The sequence below is a fragment of the Rhinoraja longicauda genome, chromosome 34, assembly GCF_053455715.1.
Source record: "Rhinoraja longicauda isolate Sanriku21f chromosome 34, sRhiLon1.1, whole genome shotgun sequence".
Taxonomy (NCBI): Eukaryota; Metazoa; Chordata; class Chondrichthyes; order Rajiformes; family Arhynchobatidae; genus Rhinoraja; species Rhinoraja longicauda.
Genome location: NC_135986.1, coordinates 1510897 through 1531551, shown reverse-complemented (window position 1 = coordinate 1531551; position 20655 = coordinate 1510897). Strand labels below are relative to the sequence as shown.

Genomic DNA, 20655 nt, shown 5'->3' with positions numbered 1-20655 from the left:
GTTTAGGGGTAACATGAGGGGTAACTTCTTTACTCAGAGGGTGGTGGCTGTCTGGAATGGGCTTCCGGTGGAAGTGGTGGAGGCAGGCTCGATTTTATTATTTAAGAGTAAATTGGATAGGTATATGGATGAGGGGATTAGAGGGTTATGGTCTGAGAGCAGGTAGATGAGACTAGGTCAGAGAGAGTGGTCGGCGTGGACTGGTAGGGCCGAACGGGCCTGTTTCCATTCTGTAGTTGTTATATGGTTATATAAGATGGTGGTGTCATCATCGCTTTCTCCTCACAGAGGCCAGGACTTTCAGTGTGGGGGGGGTGAACTCCACCCGCCTCCTTTACCAAGATGGTGGCGGTGTCGTCGCCTTCTCACAGAGGTCAGGCCTTGAGGGGAGGTGAACTCCACCCTCCTCCTTTACCAAGATGGTGGCTGTGTCGTCGCCTTCTCACAGAGGTCAGGGCTTGAGGGGAAGGGGGTGAACTCCACCCTCCTCCTTTACCAAGATGGCGTCGTGGTGGTGGTCGTCGCCGTCTTCTCACCCGCGGGGACGGACGCCCCGCCCCTCTCCCCCCCCACGTGACCGAAGGCGGGAAATAGCGCGGGCCCCCGCCCCCCTCCTCCTGGGACCGTTACGCATGCGCGCTTCTCTTACGTCGGCACGTACGACGCCTTGACCGTGTCAGAATGGGCGTGGCCTGCGTCTGATCGACAGGAGACCGGGCAAGTGGTGGACAGAGTAGGGGGGGATCGCCCGGATAAAACACCTAAAAATCAAACAAATGCAGTCGCTCCACCTCAGCATGCGATCACGGCAACCTGGATCCGTGATTGCAAACCACGTAGTTTGGGATTTTTGAGGAAAATGGCACTGGAGTTTATTTAGTGGTTTGGACCTGTGTCGTCCCCCCCCCCCCCCCCTGATCTTGGTTGAGCGCCGGGAGGGGGGTGAGGCCCGGGCTGTGACGTCAGCGTGGTGACGTAGGACGTGTGTAAGGGGGGGGGGGGGTAGAAAGAGAGAGAGAGAGAGAGAGGAGGGGGAGGGGTGGAAAGTGGCGCGAGAGCGGGCGGAGAGAGAGGGGAGAGATCGCGCGCGGGGCCACCGGAGCACCGGATCAGACCGGACCCGAGCGGGCGAACCGGACCGGACGGCACCGACCGACAGAGCGGGAGGGAGAGAGAGAGAGAGAACCGAACCGAACGGGGGGGCACCGACCCCGAGTGGAGGGAACCGGACCGGGCGGCACCGGACACCGAGCGGGAGGGAGAGAACCGGAGCGGAGCGGAGCGGAGCGGCCTCAGGCACCGGGCACCGGGCAGCAGCAGCAGCAGCAGCAGCAGCAGGAGAGGAGAGAGCGGAGAGCGCGCGGCACCCACCGGGACTCCGGGCGGGGCCTGGGCCTGGGCCGAGCAGGGCAGGGCAGGGCAGGGGGGGCCCGCCGCTGGGCGGCCGAGGCGGCGGAAGATGCTGAAAATGGCGGAGAGCGGAGAAGGTGAGCGGGATTGAGGGAGGGGGAGAGAGGAGGGGGGTGGGGGGAGAGAGAGAGTGTGTGTTGGAGGATGGGGGGGGGGGAGAGAGGAGGGAGAGAGGAGGGGGGGGGGGGGAGAGAGAGAGTGTGTGTTGGAGGAGGGGGGGGAGAGAGGAGGGAGAGAATGGGGGGGGGGAGAGAGAGAGAGTGTGTTGGAGGAGGGGGGGAGAGGAAAGGGGAGAACAACGGCGGGAGGGAGATGAGGGTTGAGAGAGTGTGTTCTGTTGGAGGGGGAGAGAGGGGGTGTTGGAGCTGGGGGGGAGGGAGAGAGGAAAGGAGAACGACGGCGGGGGGAGAGTGTGTTGGGGGGGGAGGGGGAGAACGACGGCGGGGGGAAGGGGGAGAGAGAGTGTTCTGTTGGGGGGGGGGGGGAGAGTGTTGGGGAGGGAGGGGGAGGAGAGAGAGGGGGGATAATGTGTTGAGGGGTTGAGAGAGCGAGGGGAGAGGACAGGAGAACAACGGCGGGGGGGAGAGAGAGGAAGAGGGGAGGGGGAGATAGGGAGGGGGGGGGAGAAGAGAGAGGGGGGAGAGTGTGTTGGGGGGGGGGGGTGAGAGAGAGCGAGTGTTGGAGCTGGGGGAGGGAGAGAGGAGAACACCGGCGGGGGGGAGAGACGAGGAAGAGGGAAGGGGAGAAGGGGGAGGAGGGAGAAGAGAGAGGGGGGAGAGTGTGTTGGAGGGGGAGGTTGAGAGAGCGAGTGTTGGAGCTGGGGGAGGGGAGAGGGAAGGGGAAAACGAGGAGAGAGAGAGGGAAGGAGGGGGGGGGGGAAGAGAGGGAGCGTGGTGGGGGGGGGTGAAGAGGAAGAGTGGGGGTCAGTGGACGGAGGGGGGGGGGGGGTGAGAGAGGGTGGTGTGGCGATAGGGGGGGGAGGGGGAGTGTGTGTGAGAGAGGGTGGTGTGGCGATAGGGAGGGGGGGGGATATTGGGAGGTGTGGCGGGGGGAGGGGAAGGGGCGGTCGGGAACTTTGGGCTGGGGGGCTGAGTGTGGGGGAGGGGGAGTAGTGGATCGGCTGGAGCCGGGGGGGGGGGGGGGGTTTGTGAGGGAAGAGGCTGTGTGCTGTGAGGGGGGGTAGGAGAGAGTTGGAGGAGTGCTATGAGGGGAGTGAGGGGGGGGGTACTGGAGAGGTTGAGGGGGGGGGTGTAAGGAGGGGAGAGGGTAAGGGAGGTGTTGGAGGGGAGAGGGAGAATCCGGGAGACGCAGTGGCGTGGAGAGGGAAGAGGCCGGGTGGGGTGGAGGGGGGAAAGAGAGAGAGGCCGGATGGGGGAGGGGGAGAGAAGAGGCTGTGCAGCAAGAGGGTGGGGAGGCGTGCTATGAGGGGAGGGAGGGGCCAGGGGGGTTGTAAGGGAGGATGGGTGGAGCTGGAGAGGGAGAATCCAGGAAATGGAGGGGGAGGTTGAGGGAGGAGGCCCGAGTGGCGGAGGGGGGGGGGGGGAAGAAGAGGCTGTGCTGAGAGGGGGTCAGGGAGAGACATGAGGGAAGGGGGTGAGGAAGAAGTTGGGTGGTGTTGGAGGGGGGGGAGTGAGAATCCGGGAGATGTAGGTGGGTGAGGGGGGGTTGGGAAGAGGCCGGGTGGTGTTAAAGGGGCAGGAGAGAGAGAGATTCATGATGGGGGGGGGGTGGCCGAGCGAGGAGAGGGGAGAGGAGGAAGGCAGGGGGGTTGTGGGGGGAGAAGTCAGGCAGGAGGCCGAGTGCTGGGAGGGGGTGGAGGGGTGTTGTGAGGGGGGGGGGAGGTCAGGGAGAGGCGGGTGGTGTTGGAGGAGGAGGGGGGGGGGGAGAGATAGAGAATGCGGGAGAAGCAGTGTGGTTTGGTGAGAGGGGGTTAAGGGAAGAGGCCTGGTGTTGTGGAGAGAGGGGGAGAGGCCGGATGTGGGGGTGTTGAGGGACGGAGGGGGTGGGGGAGAGAAGAATTTGGGCGACGGCGATGGGGGGTGGGGGTGAAGAGGTGAAGGAGGAGGCCGTGTGCTGCGAGCAAGTGGGAGAATCTGGGAGATGGCAGGGGCAGAGAAACGTGGGGGGCTGGGAGGGGGTTGGTGGGAGGGAGCAGGAGTGCTGTGAGGAGGAAGGGGTTAGGGAGAGGCCGGGGGGGGGGGGGGGGATAGAGAGAATCCAGAAGACATAGTGGGGTGAGAGAAGAGGTTGTGGTTGCGAGGAGGGATGGGGGGTTGTTGTAGGGACGGGTGATTTTGAGGTGTGGTGGGGAGGCAGGGGAAGAGGTTGAGTGGTGTTGTGAGGGAGGGGTGGGGGAGTTGTGAGGAAGGATGGCGGACGGGCGATTTTGAGGTGCGGTGTTGGGGATGGGGAAGGAGTGGGGGGGAGGGGGAAGAGGTCGAGTGATGTTGCGAGCGGAGGGAGGCCTGGAGGTGTTGTTAGGGGACGGGGAGTAGTGGAGGAGAAGCCCAGCGGTGTTGTGGGGGAGGAGGGAGAGACTTGAAATGGGGAGGGGGAGAGGCTGTGTGATAGTGTGGGGAGAGTGTGGTGTGGGGGGTGTTTGGGTGGGCGAGACGTGGGGAAAGGGGTAGAGGGAGACTTAGTTATGTTGCGAGGGTGATAATGGAGAGAGACCGTGAGACAGATGATCGAGGGGGAAGGGGAGAGTATTGAGAAAGGGGGCAGTAGAAGCCAGGTGGTGTTGTGGGGTGGGGGTGGGGGAGGCTGACAGGTGTGGGGAGAGAAGCTGATGGGAGAGGCAGGCTTGTGGGGGGGGGGGGAGAGAGGCTGTGTGGGGAGGGTGGATTGGGGTGGGAGGCTGGGTGGTGGTGTGGGGAATCCGGGAGAGTGTGGGGGACATTGTGTGTGTGTGGGGGGGATGGGGCAAGAAGCCGAGTGATGTTGAGGGCGGGAAAGGGATGGGGGAGAGGGTGGGGAGGAAGAGTTGCTGGGTTGTGTTGCGAGAGGGAGGTGAGGCTGGGTGATGGTGTGGGACGAAAGATGGGGTGGGGGAGGGGCCAGGAGACAGTATGTGGGGGTTTGGTGAGGCTGTGGGGAGAGGGAGGGGTGTAGGGAATTCTGATGAGGTAGCTGGAAGCTTTTGGATGGGAAAAAGCAAGATTGGGATTGAGATGTGTAGGAAAAAAAACTGCAGATGGTAGTTTAAATCGAAGGTGGACACATCTGCAATCAGTCTGAAGGAGGGTCTCGTCACCCATTCCTTCTCTCCAGCCTTTTGTGTCTACCTTGGGATTGAGATGGCAGCTTCACAGGAGGGAGAAACCAGAGGGGATTGTCAAGGTGCAGAGTGGGAATGTGGACGAATCTTACCATCTCTCACAGCCTAAGGGGGGTGGAGTGGAAGCTGGGATTGATGGAAAAGAAGGTGGGGTGGGGGTTGGGGGGGGGGGCATGGAGTGGAGTGAGTTTGTGGGTCACTGCAGACCTGAGAGAGGGGTTTTGATGTTCGAGATTTAATGGCTGCTGTTTTCCAGCAAAGCAGGCTGGCGTTTAATTTTAGTCTGTGATTGAAATAATGAAAGGCATAAATAGAGTGGATGTGGAAAGGATGTTTCCACTGGTGGGAGAGTCTTGGACCAGAGGTCATAGCCTGAGAATTAACGGGCGCTCTTTTAGAAAGGGGGTGAGGAGGAACTTCTTTATTCAGGGGGTAGTTAATCTATGGAGCTCATTGCCACACAAGGCTGTGAAGGCCAAGTCAGTGGATAGAGATATACAAATTCTTGATTAGAACGGGTGTCAAGGGTTATGGGGAGAAGGCAGGAAAATGGAATTAGGAGGCAGAGATCAGCCATGATTGAATAGTGGAGTAGACTGGATGGGCCAAATGGCCTAATCCTACTCCTGTAACTTGTGAACTTGTGATTGTATCTAATCAGGTTGTCTCTTTCAGATCCATTGCAGGCAGCTGGAGTGTGTGCACAGGTGAGTGACTGTATCTGCTGTTATGATAATATAAGGGTGATACAGTGGGACACCGGATTCGATCCTGATCTCGGGTGCTGTCTGTGCGGAGTTTGTACGTTCTCCCTGTGCCTTTTTCCCGGGTGCTCTGGTTTCCTCCCACACTCCAAAGGCATTGTGGGTTAATTGGCTTCGGTAGAAAACTTGTAAATTGTCCTTTCGTGTGTAGATAGTGCTAGTATACGGGGTGATCGCTGGTCGGCACGGGTTCGCTGGTCCGAAGCTGTATCTCTAAATAAAGCCTTCGTTAAGCTTACAGTGTCTGGCCTTTAAATGGCAACATTTGACGTGAATCTAGTTATCTCAACGGGCCCTAATGATGGGTCAGTAATAAACTATTCTCTGATTTCACTTGTCTTAAAATCATATCTCTATCATTACGCAAGCTTTTATACAATTGCAGTGCTGTTAAATTTCAAGTATTACATCTCCATCTTGTCTTTGTCTTGTCTCCCTGCAGCCCACTGTGAAACGCAAGCGCACGGTGGAAGATTTCAATCAGTTCTGCAACTTTGTCCTGGCATACACTGGGTACATTCCACCCTCCAGAGAGGTGAGCCCACTAATCCTGACCAGGGATCGACCCATCCTTTGTTTTAACTAGGGTTAATGTAAAGCTTTTTGGAAAGAACATTCAATATGGAAAACGTCTTGGGGCGGCACAGCAGTAGAGCTGCTGCCTTACACCGCTAGAGACTTGGGTTTGATTCTGACTACGGATGCTATCTGTGTGGAGTTTGTGCGTGCTGTTTGTGTGGAGTTTGTATGTTCTCTCTGTAACCGTGTGGGTTTTCTCCAGGTGTTCCAGATTCCTTCTGCGTTCTAAAGAGATGGAGGTATGTAGGTTAATTGGCCAAAATGTGTAGGAAAAACTGCAGATGCTGGTTTAAATCAAAGGTAGACACAAAATGCTGGAGTAACTCAACGGGACAGGCAGCATCTGGAGAGAAGCAATGGGTGACATTTTGGGTTGAGACCATTCTTCAGACATGCCCTTCGGCCCTCTCTGAAGAATAGGTGGTGTCCATTTAGAAAGGAGATGAGGTTTTTGAGCCAGACGGTGGTGAATCCATAGAATTCATTGCCACAGATAGCTGTGGAGGTGAAGTCATTAGGTATTTTTAAAGTGGAGATTGACAGGTTCGTGATTAGTACGTGTGCCAAGGGTTACGGGGCAGGAGAATGGGTTCTGGAAAGATAGATCAGCCAATGTCGAATGGCGGAGTAGACTCGATGGGCCGAAAGTCCTCGCTCTGCTCCGATGACTTGTGAACAGATTATCTTTTCATTGCCGTAGAGTTAAGGTGGGGTGTCACTGGGTGTGTTGTGAGGAAGTTAAAAGATCTTTTGTTCAGCACTTTCCCTAAACGTACGGATGAGCTGATCTGTTAAGCTTCACAAATATCAGGTGTTTTCCACCGATCTAATAAATCTTGCAGCGATCTAATAACTTGTTTATTATTGGCAGGTGTAGAGAGATACACTGAATAGCTACGCGCGTTATCCTTGCACAAATACAATCAAGCTATGTCCAAGTACAGGTGCTCCTCAGCCTCCGATGGGGTTCCGTTCTGAGAAACCCGTCGGAAACCAAAAGTATTGAAAGTCGAAATGCATTGAAAACGTGCGATCGCGTGCCCGGAAGTGAGCAAGCTGCCGTTTGCACTATCGCAAGTCGAAGCATCGTAACCTGGGGAGTACCTATATTGGCAAGAGAAAAATACCACAGTGCTGATTATATTGTTGCAACATTATAGCATTACAGTTACAGAGAAAAGGTCCACTATGAGGTAGGTTGGAAGATTGGGACGACACCTTAGCTCTAGACGTTAAAACTTTTGAGACACAATGTGGAAACAGGCCCCCCGGGTCCAGACTGTGACAAGCGACCACCCCATGCACTAGCACTATCCTGCACACACTAGGGATATATTACAATTTACCAAAGCCAATTATCCTGCAACCTTGCATGTCTTTGGAGCGTGAGAGGAAGCGGGAGCACCCGGAAAAACCCAGGCAGTCACAGGAATAACGTATAAACTCCGTACAGACAGCACCCGTTGTTGAGTTTGAACCCGCTGTAAGGCAGCAATTCTACCGCCGCAACACTGAGCCATCATTGTGAAAGGGTAGATTTTGTAGTCCGGTTGCCATCTCTCGATGCCCAAATAGCATCTCCCCAGGAGAGGGCAGGTACTTGGTGTTCAGGCAGGATAGTCTCTCTCTCCTACCCGGTTCCATGTGGTGGTGATCCTGGGGCTAATTATGTAGGTCCTGCTTGCTAATTCAGCCCAGCAGGCCCTGCTTGGTATCTAACCCAATACCTTCGGTTTGAGACACACTAGGTGTTTCTTGATCTGATAAGTTGCTGTGTTCCCCTCTCCACACATGTTGTCTGTTCTCAGCATCTCCCACAACTTGTTCTTATTTAGGTCCTCTCAGTCGCCACATTGGATCAATAGATCTATTATTCTCCAGCTGTTAATGACCACGCGCTGTCTTAGTGGGCAGGACATTTTGTCAAGACTCACGGGTGAAACTGCAGAAGCTGGAACACAATAAACAAACTAGACACAAAATGCTGGAGTAACTCAGTGGGTCAGGCAGCATCTCGGGAGAGAAGGAATGGGTTGAGATCCTTCAGACTGAATTCAGACAGATCACTCTGAAGAAGGGTCTCGACCCGAAACATCACCCATTCCTTCTCTCCCGAGATGCTGCCTGACCCGCTGAGTTACTCCAGCATTTTGGGTCTGCCTTCGATTTTAACCAGCATCTGCAGTTTATTTCTTACACAATAAACAAACTGTTGGAGGAACTCACCGGGTCAGGAAGCATTTGTTGGAGTGTGGTGACCCATCTGTCGATGACTTGGGTCGGGACCCTGCATCAGGATTTGCGTTGACAATTTATTTCCCCCACAGATGCTGCTGGGCCCATTGAGTTTCACCAGCAGTTTATTTTTTTGGATGCAGTCAAGGCGTTTAATTGTCATATCTACTGGCAGCAGGTTGAGAAAATTCTTATTTGCTGCATCTTGCCGGGCTCATTAATGCAGCATCATATTTGGGGGGTGGGTGGGGGGCCCCTGGGGGGGGGGGAGTAGACAGGGTGAATGCGGAGTCCTTTACCCAGAGTAGGGGAATCGGGAAGCAGAGGACGTGGGTATAAGGTGAGGGGGAGAAAGATTTAAGGATAGCGGAGTGAGGGAGTATGGGGAGAAGGCAGGAACGGGGTACTGATTGAGAGTGATCAGCCATGATCACATTGAATGGCGGTGCTGGCTCGAAGGGCTGAATGGCCTACTCCTGCACCTATTGTCTATATTGAACCGGGGGGCAACCTTTTCCATACAGAGGGTGGTGTGTATATGGAACGAGCTGCCAGAGGAAGTAGTTGAGGCATTTACAATAACAGCATTTGAACAGGAACATCCATAGGAAAGGTTTAGAAACTTGCAGGGGTTCCCAGCCTTTTTTGTCCCGTTACCCCTGGCAACTTTTCGAAAGTAAATTTACCCCCACCCTGTTTTGTTCAGTAATTTGAGTTTATAATACTGTTTTTAACATTATTATTTTAAGTTCAAAACACTAATGGTAGGTGAAATTTACCCCTTGGGAGTGAATGTACACCAGGTTGAGAACCCTTGGTTTAGAGGGATATGGGCAAAACGTGGGCAAATCAGTAGCTTTGATGGGGCATCTTAGTTGGCATGAATACATTGAGTCAAAAGGCTTCTTCTGGTACTGTATGACTCTGACTCTATATAGTTCCCGGAAAGTTGTGTCGCAGATCGGTAGGATGCTGAAGGCATCCTTTGGCACGTTGCCCTTCATCGGTCATGGAATGGAGTATGGAAGTTGGGATTTTATGTTACAGCCGTACAAGAAGTTGGTGAGGATTGGAGGTATTGTGTTCAGTTTCGGTCTCCTGGCTGCAGGAAAGATGCCATTGATCTGGAAAGAGTGCATGGCAGATTTAAAACTCTGTTGCCAGGACTAGAGGGACAGGGATATAGGGTAGAGGTTGAGCCGGCTGGGACTTTATTTATAGAACATTGTACACCCAGAGTCTGTGCCAAACCAGATGCCAAGATAAACTAATCTCATCTGCCTGCATATAGTCCAAAATCCCTCCCAGCGTATCCATGTCGCTGCCTAAACGTAGACACAAAATGCTGAAGTAATTCAGCGGGTTAGGCAGCATCTCGGGAGAGAAGGAATGGGTGACGTTTCGGGTCGAGACCCTTCAGATACAAGATAAGTCTGAAGGGTCTCGACCTGAAACGTCACTGAAGAAGAGTCTCGACCCGAAACGTCGCCCATTCCTATTAAATCTTTTCCCCTTCACCTTAAACCTAACTCCTCTAGTCCTCGATTCCCCTACTCTGGGCAAGTCACTCTGTGCATCTACCCGATCCATTCCTCTCATGATTTTATGCACCTCTATAAGATCACCCCTCATCCTCCTGTGCTCCCAGCCTACTCCCTAGAGCTCAGATCCACGAGTCCTGGCAACATCCTCGTAACTACCGTTCATGTTCGTAAGTGATAGGAGCAGAATAAGGCCTTTTGGCCCATCAAGTCTACTCCGCCATTCAATCATGGCTGATCTATCTCTCCCTCCTAACCCCATTCTCCTGCCTTCTCCCCATAACCGCCGACACCCGCACTAACCAAGAATCTATCTACCTCTGCTGTAAAAAATATCCATTGATGGGGTGGGGCATCTTGGTCAATATGGGCAAGTTTGGCCAGTGGGCCTGTTTCCGTGATGTGTGACTGACTCCAAATATACTGTGATCAATAATGCATAGACAGCCAGAACATTTATCCCAGAGTGGAAATGTCAAAGACTAGACTTTAAGGTTAAAGAGGTACTGTTTAAAGACGTTTTTTACACTGAGGGTGGCTGGTGCTGGAATGTGCTGCCAGGGGTGGTGGTGGAGGAGAAAGATATAATAGTGTTGATGGAGATGCTTTTAGCTGGGCACGCGAATATGGAGGGATATGAATCGTGCAGACAGAGGAGGTTAATTTATCGTGGCATTGTGTTCGCCACAGACATCGTGGATTATAGGGTTTGCTCCTGTCCTAATCAATAATACTGGGTAATCAGACTGAAGTCCGCAGAGCAACCAAAACAAAGTCCACCGTGGATCATAGATGCTGAGATAGGATTGTGGTTAGTGTTGTGCAGTGTTCAAGAGTTTGCTGGTTGTTAGCAAGAAGCTGTTCTTGAACCTGGAGTCGCAGGTCTTGGGCTCCTGTACATTCTGCACTTTCTGTCGTGTTGCTATCCAGTAACTGTGCCAAAATGCACATCTGTGTTCATTCGCCCGAGTAGTCTCAGACCCAACTGTCTGAACGGCACTGGAGATAGACACTAATGGAATAGGTGACGTTTCGGGTTGAGATCCTTTTGAGAGTTGCTGCCTTACAGCGCAAGAGAAGCGAGTTCAATCCTGGCTGCTGTCTGTACAGAGTTTGTACGTTCTCCTCGTGACCGCGTGGGTTTTATCCAGGTGCTCCAAAGACATACATGTTAATTGGCTTCGGGAAAGATTGTAAATGACCCCAAGTGTATAGTACGGGGCATTGTTGTAGTATGAGGATTGTTGGTCAGTGTGGATTCGGTGGGCCGAAGGGCCTGTTTCTGTGCTGTATCTTTAAACTAAACTAAATTACATGACAATCTTTGGTATCACAAAATGCTGGAGTAAGTCAGCGGGTCAGACAGCATCTCTGGAGACAAGGAATGGGTGACGTTTCAGGTCGAGACCCTTCAGACTGATATCAGGGTGGGGTCGGGACAAAGAAAGGATATAGGTGGAGACAGGAAGACAGTGGGAGAACTGGGAAGGGGGAGGGGAAGCGAGGGACAGCAGAGCTATCTTTGGAGCACTTTACTCCATTGGACTGAGGATGCTTGGTCGAGTATGTTTAAAGGCTGGTGGATTTTTAGGCGCTATAAGAATTGATATTTGGCTGTGGTCTGACTAAAAGGAGGACTATTCCTGAGGGTCTGAATGCCTTTGTTCTGGATGGTGTGAGGAAGTGACGATGATTCCAGTTTGGACACTTGGTGCTGGAGTAACTCAGTGGGCCAGGCAGCATCTCTGGAGAACGTGGACAGGCAGCGTTTTGGGTCAGGACCCTCCTTCGCGCTGACCTGTTCGGTTACTCCAGCACTTTGTGGTTTTCTTTTACTTATAGCTAGTATCCCCTAATCCAGGCAGCTTTTGTTAAACCTCTTCTGCACCCTCTCCAAAGCCTCCACATCCTTCCTGTAATATGGCAACCAGACCTGCTCACAATACTCCAAATGGGGCCTAGCCACAGGCAACTGTACACTGCAAGGGCCAGGAAGCGAGCGGGCAAGATCATCTCTGACCCCTCTCACCCTGGCCACAAACTCTTTGAAGCTCTTCCCTCTGGAAGGCGACCCTGGACTGCCAAAGCCGCCACAGCTGGACATAAAAACAGCTTTCTTCCACGAGCAGTAGCTCTACTCAATAACCAAAAGTCTGTAGCCTCCTTTTGCTCTGATATTTCATTTCATTCTTCACATGTTTAAGTTATAACTAGACCAGGTGGACCCGTTGGGCCCATTCCTTGTAGAGGGGGAGAGGGAATTGGAGAGGGTGACACTGACCTGGACCCCGTGGCTCCAGCGCTGCAGCCAGAGCGAGCCGTGGACCCAAAGGCTCTCCTGTATTAGTCTAGCACCCTCACACCCCCCCCCCCCCCCCCACTCAATCCCCCTTATCCTCACTACCCCCCCATCCCCTCACCCCTACTCCACTCTCCCTTACTTGGCCAATAAAATGTATTAAATATTCCATCAATGCTGCTGGTGATCCCTGCATTACAGGGCTGGGAAGGTTTATATCACCCCCGTCCTTTACAAACTCCACTGGCTCCCCATCCCCCAGAGAATCCAGTACAAAATCCTCCTCATGACCTACAAAGCCCTCCATAACCTGGTCCCATCCTACCTGACTGACCTCCTCCACAGGCACACTCCCACCTGCACCCTCCGCTCTGCTGCTGCCAATCTCCTGTCCCCCCCCATCCGGACCAAACTCAGATCCTGGGGGGACAGGGCTTTCTCCATCGCTGCTCCCACCCTATGGAACTCACTACCCCAAACCGTCAGAGACTCCTCCTCACTCACCACATTCAAAACATCACTGAAGTCTCACCTGTTCTGCACTGCCTTCAACCACTGACCGTCACCTCACCTTCTGTCTCCTTTTTCTGTTCGTTTACTTATTTATCTATTTATTCACTTCTCTATGTTCTAGTAATCCCTGTAAAGCGTCTTTGAGTGTTTGAAAAGCGCTATATAAATGTAATGCATTATTATTATTATTATTATATTCCTGTTGATGCATACTGCAATTTTCAGTGATGCTAAGCTGCGGCATTTCATGTGACGGGAAACGCGAGTTGGGAAAAAATGACACGATGGGGTTTTGGGTTGGGGTTAATCCGACTTATTGGTGCTGCCTGACCCACTGAGTTACTCCAGCGCTTTGTGTCCTTTTGTGTAAACGGGCATCTGCGGTTCCTTGTTTTTTTGTTGGTGATTTCACTTTGATTCTGTTTAAAATTGCAGGAGCGTGAGTGGACTCCATCCAGTACGAATTCTCCCGTCAGGACGGAGAGCGCGGTGGACAGTGACAGCTGGGACTCCACTCAGTCCATCGACTTTGACACCATTCAGAACTTTGTCAAGAAGGCAAGATCCTCCAAGGGGAATGGCTTCCACCGGCTGAAATCGGACGGCTTGCTGCTGGACCGGCTGAAGCTGAAGGACTCGCTCTACCCGCCAGCGGAGAAGAAGAAAGAGCGCAAGGGCAAGAGGTGGGGCCCGGAGGTGGAGCAGCAACAGCAGCAGCAGCAACAGCAGCAGCAGCAGCAGCAGCCGCAGAGGGCTGTGGACGGGGAGAAGTCCGGCTTCGCCCGCATCAAGAGGAGTAAGAAGCGCAAGCTGAAGAAGGAGAGGTTGGAGAAAAAGATCAAGAACTCCCTGAGCGAGACGGACTCTGACGAGGAGATGGTGAAAACAAGCTTCCTCTCGGAGCCGCTGAGGCCGGCGGCTGAGGTGCCCTGCACCGAGAACTTTAAAATGGAGATCCAGGAGTGCCTGAGCATGGGAAACAGTCACGATGGGGAGACCAGCTCGAGTGAGGGGGAGCCACGGATCATGGATGAGGACATCATGGTGGAGTCAGGTCAGTCCGGATTACTTAGTGCTGTCTCCAGTGTTGCCGTTGCAATGAACATTGCCCCCCTTTTATGACTACTATATATAGATGTTCTGACGTGTGGCATTGAGTTGAAATGTCGACTGATTTTAGAAGGATGAGGAGATCTTATCGAAACGTATAAGATTATTAAGGGGTTGGACACGTTAGAGGCAGGAAACATGTTCCCAATGTTGGGGGAGTCCAGAACAAGGGGCCACAGTTTAAGAATAAGGGGTAGGCCATTTAGAACTGAGATGAGGAAAAACCTTTTCAGTCAGTGAGTTGTGAATCTGTGGAATTCTCTGCCTCAGAAGGCAGTGGAGGCCAATTCTCTGAATGCATTCAAGAGAGAGCTAGATAGAGCTCTTAAGGATAGCGGAGTCAGGGGGTATGGGGAGAAGGCAGGAACGGGGTACTGATTGTGAATGATCAGCCATGATCACATTGAATGGCGGTGCTGGCTCGAATGGCCTCCTCCTGCACCTATTGTCTATTTTCTCTCCGCAGATGCTGCCTGATCTGCTGAACAGCTCCAGCATTTGTGTTCCCATCACACTTCAAAGTGCGACCCACCGCACACATGAAAGACTAAATTTAATTTTGTTCTTTAGGTGTAGAGGGCCAAAACTGGGCAGAGTTTGGATCTTTTTGATCTGGTTCCTTATGAATCTCTTCTCTGTATAAATTTTTTAAACAACCTGATTAGGATTTTGGCACGAGTTAAACGTCGGCGAGTCATATGGATAATGTCAGTAAAGAGGCAATGCTTTGTGAAAATGTTTTAAAACAAGAAACAAAGCTTGGAATAAAAATGAACTGCAGATGTGGGCATTTACCAAAGAGAGACACAAAGTGCTGGAGTAACTCAGCGGGTCAGGCTGCATACCTGGAGAAAATGGATAGGCAATGTTTTGGATCGGGACCCTTCTTCAGACAAACTTTCATGAGTCATAGGAGCAGAATCAGGCTATTCGGCTCATTGACTCTATTCCGCCATTCAATCATGGCTGATCTATCTCTCCCTCCTAACCCCATTCTCCTGCCTCTTTCCCATAACCCCTGACACTTGTACTAATCAAGAATCTATCTCTGCCTTAAAAATATCCATTTTTAAGGCCTCCACATCCTCTATGGCAATGAATTCCACAGATTCACCGCCCTTTGGTGGAAGAAATTCCTCCTCATTACCTTCCTAAAGGGATGTCCTTTAATTCTGAGGCTATGACCTATTGTCTAGAGTCATAGAGTGATACAGTGTGGAATCAGGCCTTTTGGCCCAACTTGCCCACATCGGCCATCATGTCCCAGCTACACTAGTCCCACCTGCCTGCGTTTGGTCCATATCCCTCCAAACTTGTTTTATCCATGTACCCATCTGACTGTTTCTTAAACGTTGGGGTAGTCCCAGCCTCAACTACCTCCTCTGGCAGCTTGTTCCATACACCCACCACCCTTTGTGTGGAAAGGTTACCCCTCAGATTCCTATTATATCTTTTCCTTTTCACCTTGAACCAATGTCCTCTGGACATAGTTTAAACAAAGTTTGGAGCTCTGCTTTAGATAGCCAGCCTCCGCTGCTTTTACAGTGTCTGACATTCAGGAGAGTATGAGCTGAAATCTCCGTGAATAAAATATTGGGAGGGAGAGACTGAAGCGGTTTTCTTCCATCCCATGTCATGTGCCTGCTGAGGTGGGTGCTGTTATTGCTAAGCCACAGTCCACGGCTCACAGCACCTCCGTCAAAATCCACCGCTTGCGACATCGTTTAGTTTAGGAATACAGCATCTCCAAGGGGCGGCACGGTGGTGCAGCGGGTAGAGCTGCTGCCTCACACCTCCAGATACCCAGGTTTGATCCTGCGTACGGGTGCTGTCTGTACGTGCTCCCTGTGACCACGTGGGTTTCTTCCGGGTGCTCTGGTTTCCTCCCACACTCCAAAGGCGAGCAGGTTTGTAGGTTAATTGGCCATCTGTAAATTGCCCACATTGGATTTTTGCCTCCACAGGCGCACATGTGCCCACAGATACGTGTGTGTATGTGTGTGTGTGTATACATATATTATATGTATAATTTATATAAATGTGTGCGCGTCTATATGTGTGTGTATACATATATATTATATATATCATTTATATAAATGCGTGCGTGTGTATGAGCGTCTATATGTGTGTGTACATGAGTATATATATATGTGGGTGTACATATATTTATATATACACACATATATATTTATGTATGTGTGTGTCTATATATGTATATATATATATATATATCCACAAAATGCTGGAGTAACTCAGCCGGTCAGGCAGCATCTCAGGAGAGAAGGAAGGGGCGAAGTTTCGGGTCGAGACCCTTCTTCAGTCTGAAGAAGGGTCTCGACCCGAAACGTCACCCATCCCTTCTCTCCTGAGATGCTGCCTGACCTGCTGAGTTACTCCAGCATTTTGTGAATAAATACCTTCGATTTGTACCAGCATCTGCAGTTATTTTCTTACACTATATACACACACACACACACATATATACACATATATATATATATATATATATATATACACACGCACACACACACATATATTATATACATACATATATGTATATACACACACATACCCACGTGTTGCAGGGTTCAGCATTATGTTCTGTCGGTGTGTAGCTTTGCGTGTAACGGCACTTGAGTATTATATTTTTCCGCACTGAACTGTTGACTTCCTGTTGTGTGCGAGGTTGATTCGGCCTGATAACGTGTGGGTGGGGGAGGGAGGGGGGTGGGGGGGAGACGCTCGGGCTGCTGTGTCGCGTGAGATCAGTAGATGGCGCTGTGCGTCCACACTTGGCTTTGCTGAGCTGACGGTGGCGTCTCTGTCGCGTTTGTGTTGCAGATGACGACTCGTGGGGACTGGTGACCTGCTACTGTCAGAAGCCCTTTGCTGGCCGGCCCATGATCGAGTGCAACCATTGCAACACCTGGATCCACCTGTCCTGCGCCAAGATCCGCAAGTCCAACGTCCCCGATGTCTTCTTCTGCGAGAAGTGTCGGGACGCCAAAGAAGGCAGGAGGTCCGGCTCGGGCCAGAAGAAAGTTCCCTGAGTGACTCCCTCCTCTCGTGAGCCCGCTTTTGTGACTCTACCCTCGAGGTTAAAACAAGAACACACGTGGCCAGCAAGGTGGAAGGTCAGCCAAAGAGACCTCAGGGGTGGGGAGGGGGGGGGGGGGGGCAAAGACCACCCAGGAGGGAGCAACAGGTTTGACTTAAACTGTACAGAATCTGCAAAACACTTCCCATTGTCAAAGTGTGGCTGTCACACACTGGATGCAGCCAATTCAGGCCTCCGTACCTCCTGGGTCTGAGTGAACGGCTCGGTTGGCAGCCGAGGGCAGTGTTGGCTTGGCCCTGTCGAGATATCTTGGTGAAATGGAGTGAGTTTTGTTTAGCCCATCGCCAGGCCGTTAACCACTGCCCTCGAAAATGGTGGCTACTGGCAAAAGAAAAACAGACCTTTGCTGCACTCTGTGTCCGTGAAGAATAATGGAATTATTCCTCCCATGCATTTCTCAGCTCCGGCAGCCTTGATTTGAAGGCGGTTATCCCTGTTCAGGTGGGATGGGGGTGGGGGGGGGGGGAGAAGGGGTGGCGTCATTAACAGTGCAACACGACGCACTTAACCACCATTCAAGGATTGAAGAAAAATGGCTGTTGAATAAATATTAACTTTCTGTATTGAAGAGAGGTTTTTTTGTTTTTGCTTTTGTTTTTAAGTCAAAAGTTTTAAAGAGACCGTGGGTTTTGTGTTGGCACCAGACCAAGAGGTGTAGGTTTACTAGTCGGAGTGTTGTTGACCAGTGAGACCATTCTGTGCACAGTTCCTCTACAGAGAGTTTTCTTTGCTGCCTCTGTCCTCCCACCGGGCACAGTGAAGGTAGCGTTCATGCCTTGTAGGTTGCCACATCGAAGTGCGTTGAGTAACAAGCCAGATTAGTTCAGTCAGAGAAGTTGGATTAGGTCAGGCGTCGAACTGGCCATCCCCTGTGGAAGTCCCAAAGTCCATTTTGGGCTGGGTATCACCAAATCCATTCAGATTCCACATCCTGCTAGAATAGTGTGTGTGTGTGTGTGTGTGTGTGTGTGTGTGTGTGTGTGTGTGTGTGTGTGTGTGTGTGTGTGTGTGTTTCCTTTTTAAATGTTGGAAGTTTACTTTCATTGCGTGAGAATCCTGGATATTTTGAGATTGAGTTCAGTCGAGTAAAGTGCTTGTGTTGTCTGACAGTCAGACGGAGTATCGACACTTGAGACCTGATCCTGAGTATTAACCTTTTGCGTTGTTTAAAGGAATTTGCCCCGGGAGTTCAGGAGGGGTAGGATCCAAGGTGGACGTATGTACTGAGTTATCCGCACAGCTAGCCAGCGTGGAAAGAGGACGCTAAATGCAAGGTGATGGTGAAAGCTGGCCATTCCTGGGATAAACGTCATGACTCAACCAGTCCCAAGAGCCGCCTCCTTCCCAGCTGCCTGAAGCAAGCTGAAGATGCAACAACTGTGCTCGTTACATCTGAACACATTGTTTTTGCTGTGATTATATTTATTTTTCCTTCTCCACCCCCCCCCCCCTCTCCCCTTTATCGGCCCACCAAACGGTGTGCTGCCATGGTGGTATTTGGCCTGATTATTTTATCCCAAGAGTGGAGTGCCAGAGGGAGTCGGGCTACATTTTGGGGGGAAAACCTGTCATTGTGTGAGGTTGCCGGTCAGAACCTTGCGGGTCCCAGGGTCAGTTGAGTGGCCGTGAGGGGTCGTTTGGCCGAGGTGGCGCTGGGCATTGGCTGTCAGTGGCCTCTGTACCGGGATTGTGTTTCCTTGCGACACGTTGTATGGTGTGGTGGTTCTGCAGATATGCCCGCCGTCCCCGTGAGGAGAGGGGGGAGCTCGGCTCGGGCCGCTGCGAGGCATGTCTTATGCAGCCGGGTCTCCCGTGCTGCAGCCGCCCAGATTACGAGGTGTAAAAGGACTGAATGCGGGTATGGAACAAAATGAATCTAAAATTCATTTACTCAGGACTTAATGTATTGGAGCAGAAACTCCCAGCAATCGGAAACTACAAATGTTAACATCCAAGTGATGCACATTCTGTAAATAACGTGTGCCTGTGTATCCCGAGCTGGAGTAGGCAGCAGATTGTTCCTGGCCTGTTGGCTGGGAGAGGGGTAGGGAGGAGAGCTGGGGCAGACTACTATCACCCCCTCCCTGTTTTTTCATTTTATTGCTGGTTTGAAGTCGAATGTAGCATTCCCAGTTCGGGTTTGAGGTAGTGGGCAGGGCAGGTTACGGGTTTCACGAGGATGCATTCTGAATCCTGTGTGTGTCAAGGCCTGGCCACATTGTGCAGCAGAACTGCGGAGGCCGTCGAAGACTGGGTTAGACACAAAATGCTGGAGTAACTCAGTGGGACGGGCAGCATCTCTGGAGAGATCACTACTGATAGGAGCAGAATTTGGCCATTCGGCCCATCAAGTCTATTCAATCACGGCTGATCTATCTCTCCCTCCTATCCATTCAATGACGGCTGATCTATTTCTCTCTCCTAATCCCATTGTCCTGTCTTCTCCCCATAACCCCTGACGCCCGTACTAATCAAGAAGGAATGGGTGATGTTTCGGGTCGAGACCCTTCTTCAGACTGAGAGTCGGGTGAGAGGGAGACACAGAGATATGGAAGGGTAACATGTGAAAATGAGAGATCATAGGGCAACGATGATCAATGAAAATGTAGAGTGGATCATTGTTAGCTGAGAGGAAGGTGACAACGAGGCACACAATCAGAAAAACTCTATCATGAGGACAGTGAAACTAGTCGGAGAACTGGGATGGAGAGAGAGGGAGGGAAAGCAAGGGTTACTTGAAGTTAGTGAAGTTAATATTCATACCGCTGGGGTGTAAACTGCCCAAACGAAATATGAGGTGCTGTTCTTCCAATTTGCGCTGGGCCTCACTCTCTGACAGTGGAGGAGCACCAGGACAGGAAGGGCGGCGTGGGAATGGGAGGGGGGGGGGGGGGTGTTTAGAGAAGGGTTCTGGACCCGAAAAACATCCGCCCATTCCTTCCCGCCGAGTTACTCCAGCATTTTGAGTCTGCAGTTCCTTCGTACACAAAGGCTGTGGGTTCACTGCCAGCCCTGCGAAGGAGAGTGGGGCGGGGTGGGGGGAACTAGGAGTCTTCCCATCTGGTTGTGGGGGGGGGGGGTGGGAATGAGGAGTTGGGGTGTGTGTGTGTCACAAAATGCCTCCCGTTCTCAGTCGGATGGGCCGAGCGAGTCGTCGTGTCGAGGTCGGCTGGGACTCCGGGCGAGTTCAGTGCAGAGCGCGGGGTTCTGATCCGAGAGTGGGCGCCTTGTTTCTACCTGCCGCAGCCCGGCAGCGTTGTGTCTGAAGGTGTATTTTTGCAAACTTCTCTTGTAAATAAGTGTCTGTAGGAAGAAGATTCCGGTAAGTGGTCCATCACTTGGAGAAAATAAAAGCTGTTTTTCTTTTGTAACTGGAGTGTGTATGTGTTGTTTTATAAGGTCAAAAGGGATAGGAGTAGAACTATGCCATTCGGCCCATCAAGTCTACTCTGCAATTCAATCATGGCTGATCTATCTCTCTCATAGCCCCATTCCCCCGCCTTCTCCCCATAACCTGTACTAATCAAGAATCTATCTCTGCCTTAAAAATATCCACAGCCTTCTGTGGCAAAGAATTCCACAGGTTCATCACCCTCTGACTAAAGAAATGTCTCCTCATCTCCTTCCTAAAAGAACATTCTTTAATTCTGAGGCTGTGTCCTCTAGTCCTAGACTCTCCCACCAGTGGAAACATCCTCTCCACATCCACTCTAACCAAGCCTATCATTATTCTGTACGTTTCCACGAGGTCCCCCCTCATTCATCTAAACTCCAGCGAGTACAGGCCCAGTGTTGACAAATGCTCATCA

At 51.8% G+C, this 20655-nt stretch overlaps 1 protein-coding gene across 2 annotated transcripts; it reads left to right on the top strand.

Moving 5' to 3' along the window:
• Window positions 1-1053: 1053 nt before the first annotated feature.
• Window positions 1054-17276, top strand: LOC144609659 (PHD finger protein 23-like). Of its 2 annotated transcripts, none has more exons than XM_078428161.1 (5): window positions 1054-1487; window positions 5363-5394; window positions 5894-5986; window positions 13054-13672; window positions 16570-17276. In XM_078428161.1, exons 1-5 carry the CDS (start codon window positions 1460-1462, stop codon window positions 16776-16778), a joined length of 981 nt encoding a protein of 326 aa, XP_078284287.1. In that variant the 5' UTR covers window positions 1054-1459; the 3' UTR covers window positions 16779-17276. The 2 variants fall into 2 exon arrangements, with proteins under 2 accessions (XP_078284287.1, XP_078284286.1); XM_078428160.1 differs by lacking the exon at window positions 1054-1487 and adding an exon at window positions 4563-4749.
• Window positions 17277-20655: the final 3379 nt, after the last annotated feature.

Excerpts from the sequence above, each read along its gene's own strand:
- LOC144609659 (XM_078428160.1), top strand. The coding sequence starts at position 4,707 with ATGGCAGCTTCACAGGAGGGAGAAACCAGAGGGGATTGTCAAG. Across the intron at positions 5,395-5,893 it reads CAGCTGGAGTGTGTGCACAG|CCCACTGTGAAACGCAAGCG; the intron begins GTGAGTGACTGT and ends GTCTCCCTGCAG. Across the intron at positions 13,673-16,569 it reads GGACATCATGGTGGAGTCAG|ATGACGACTCGTGGGGACTG; the intron begins GTCAGTCCGGAT and ends TTTGTGTTGCAG.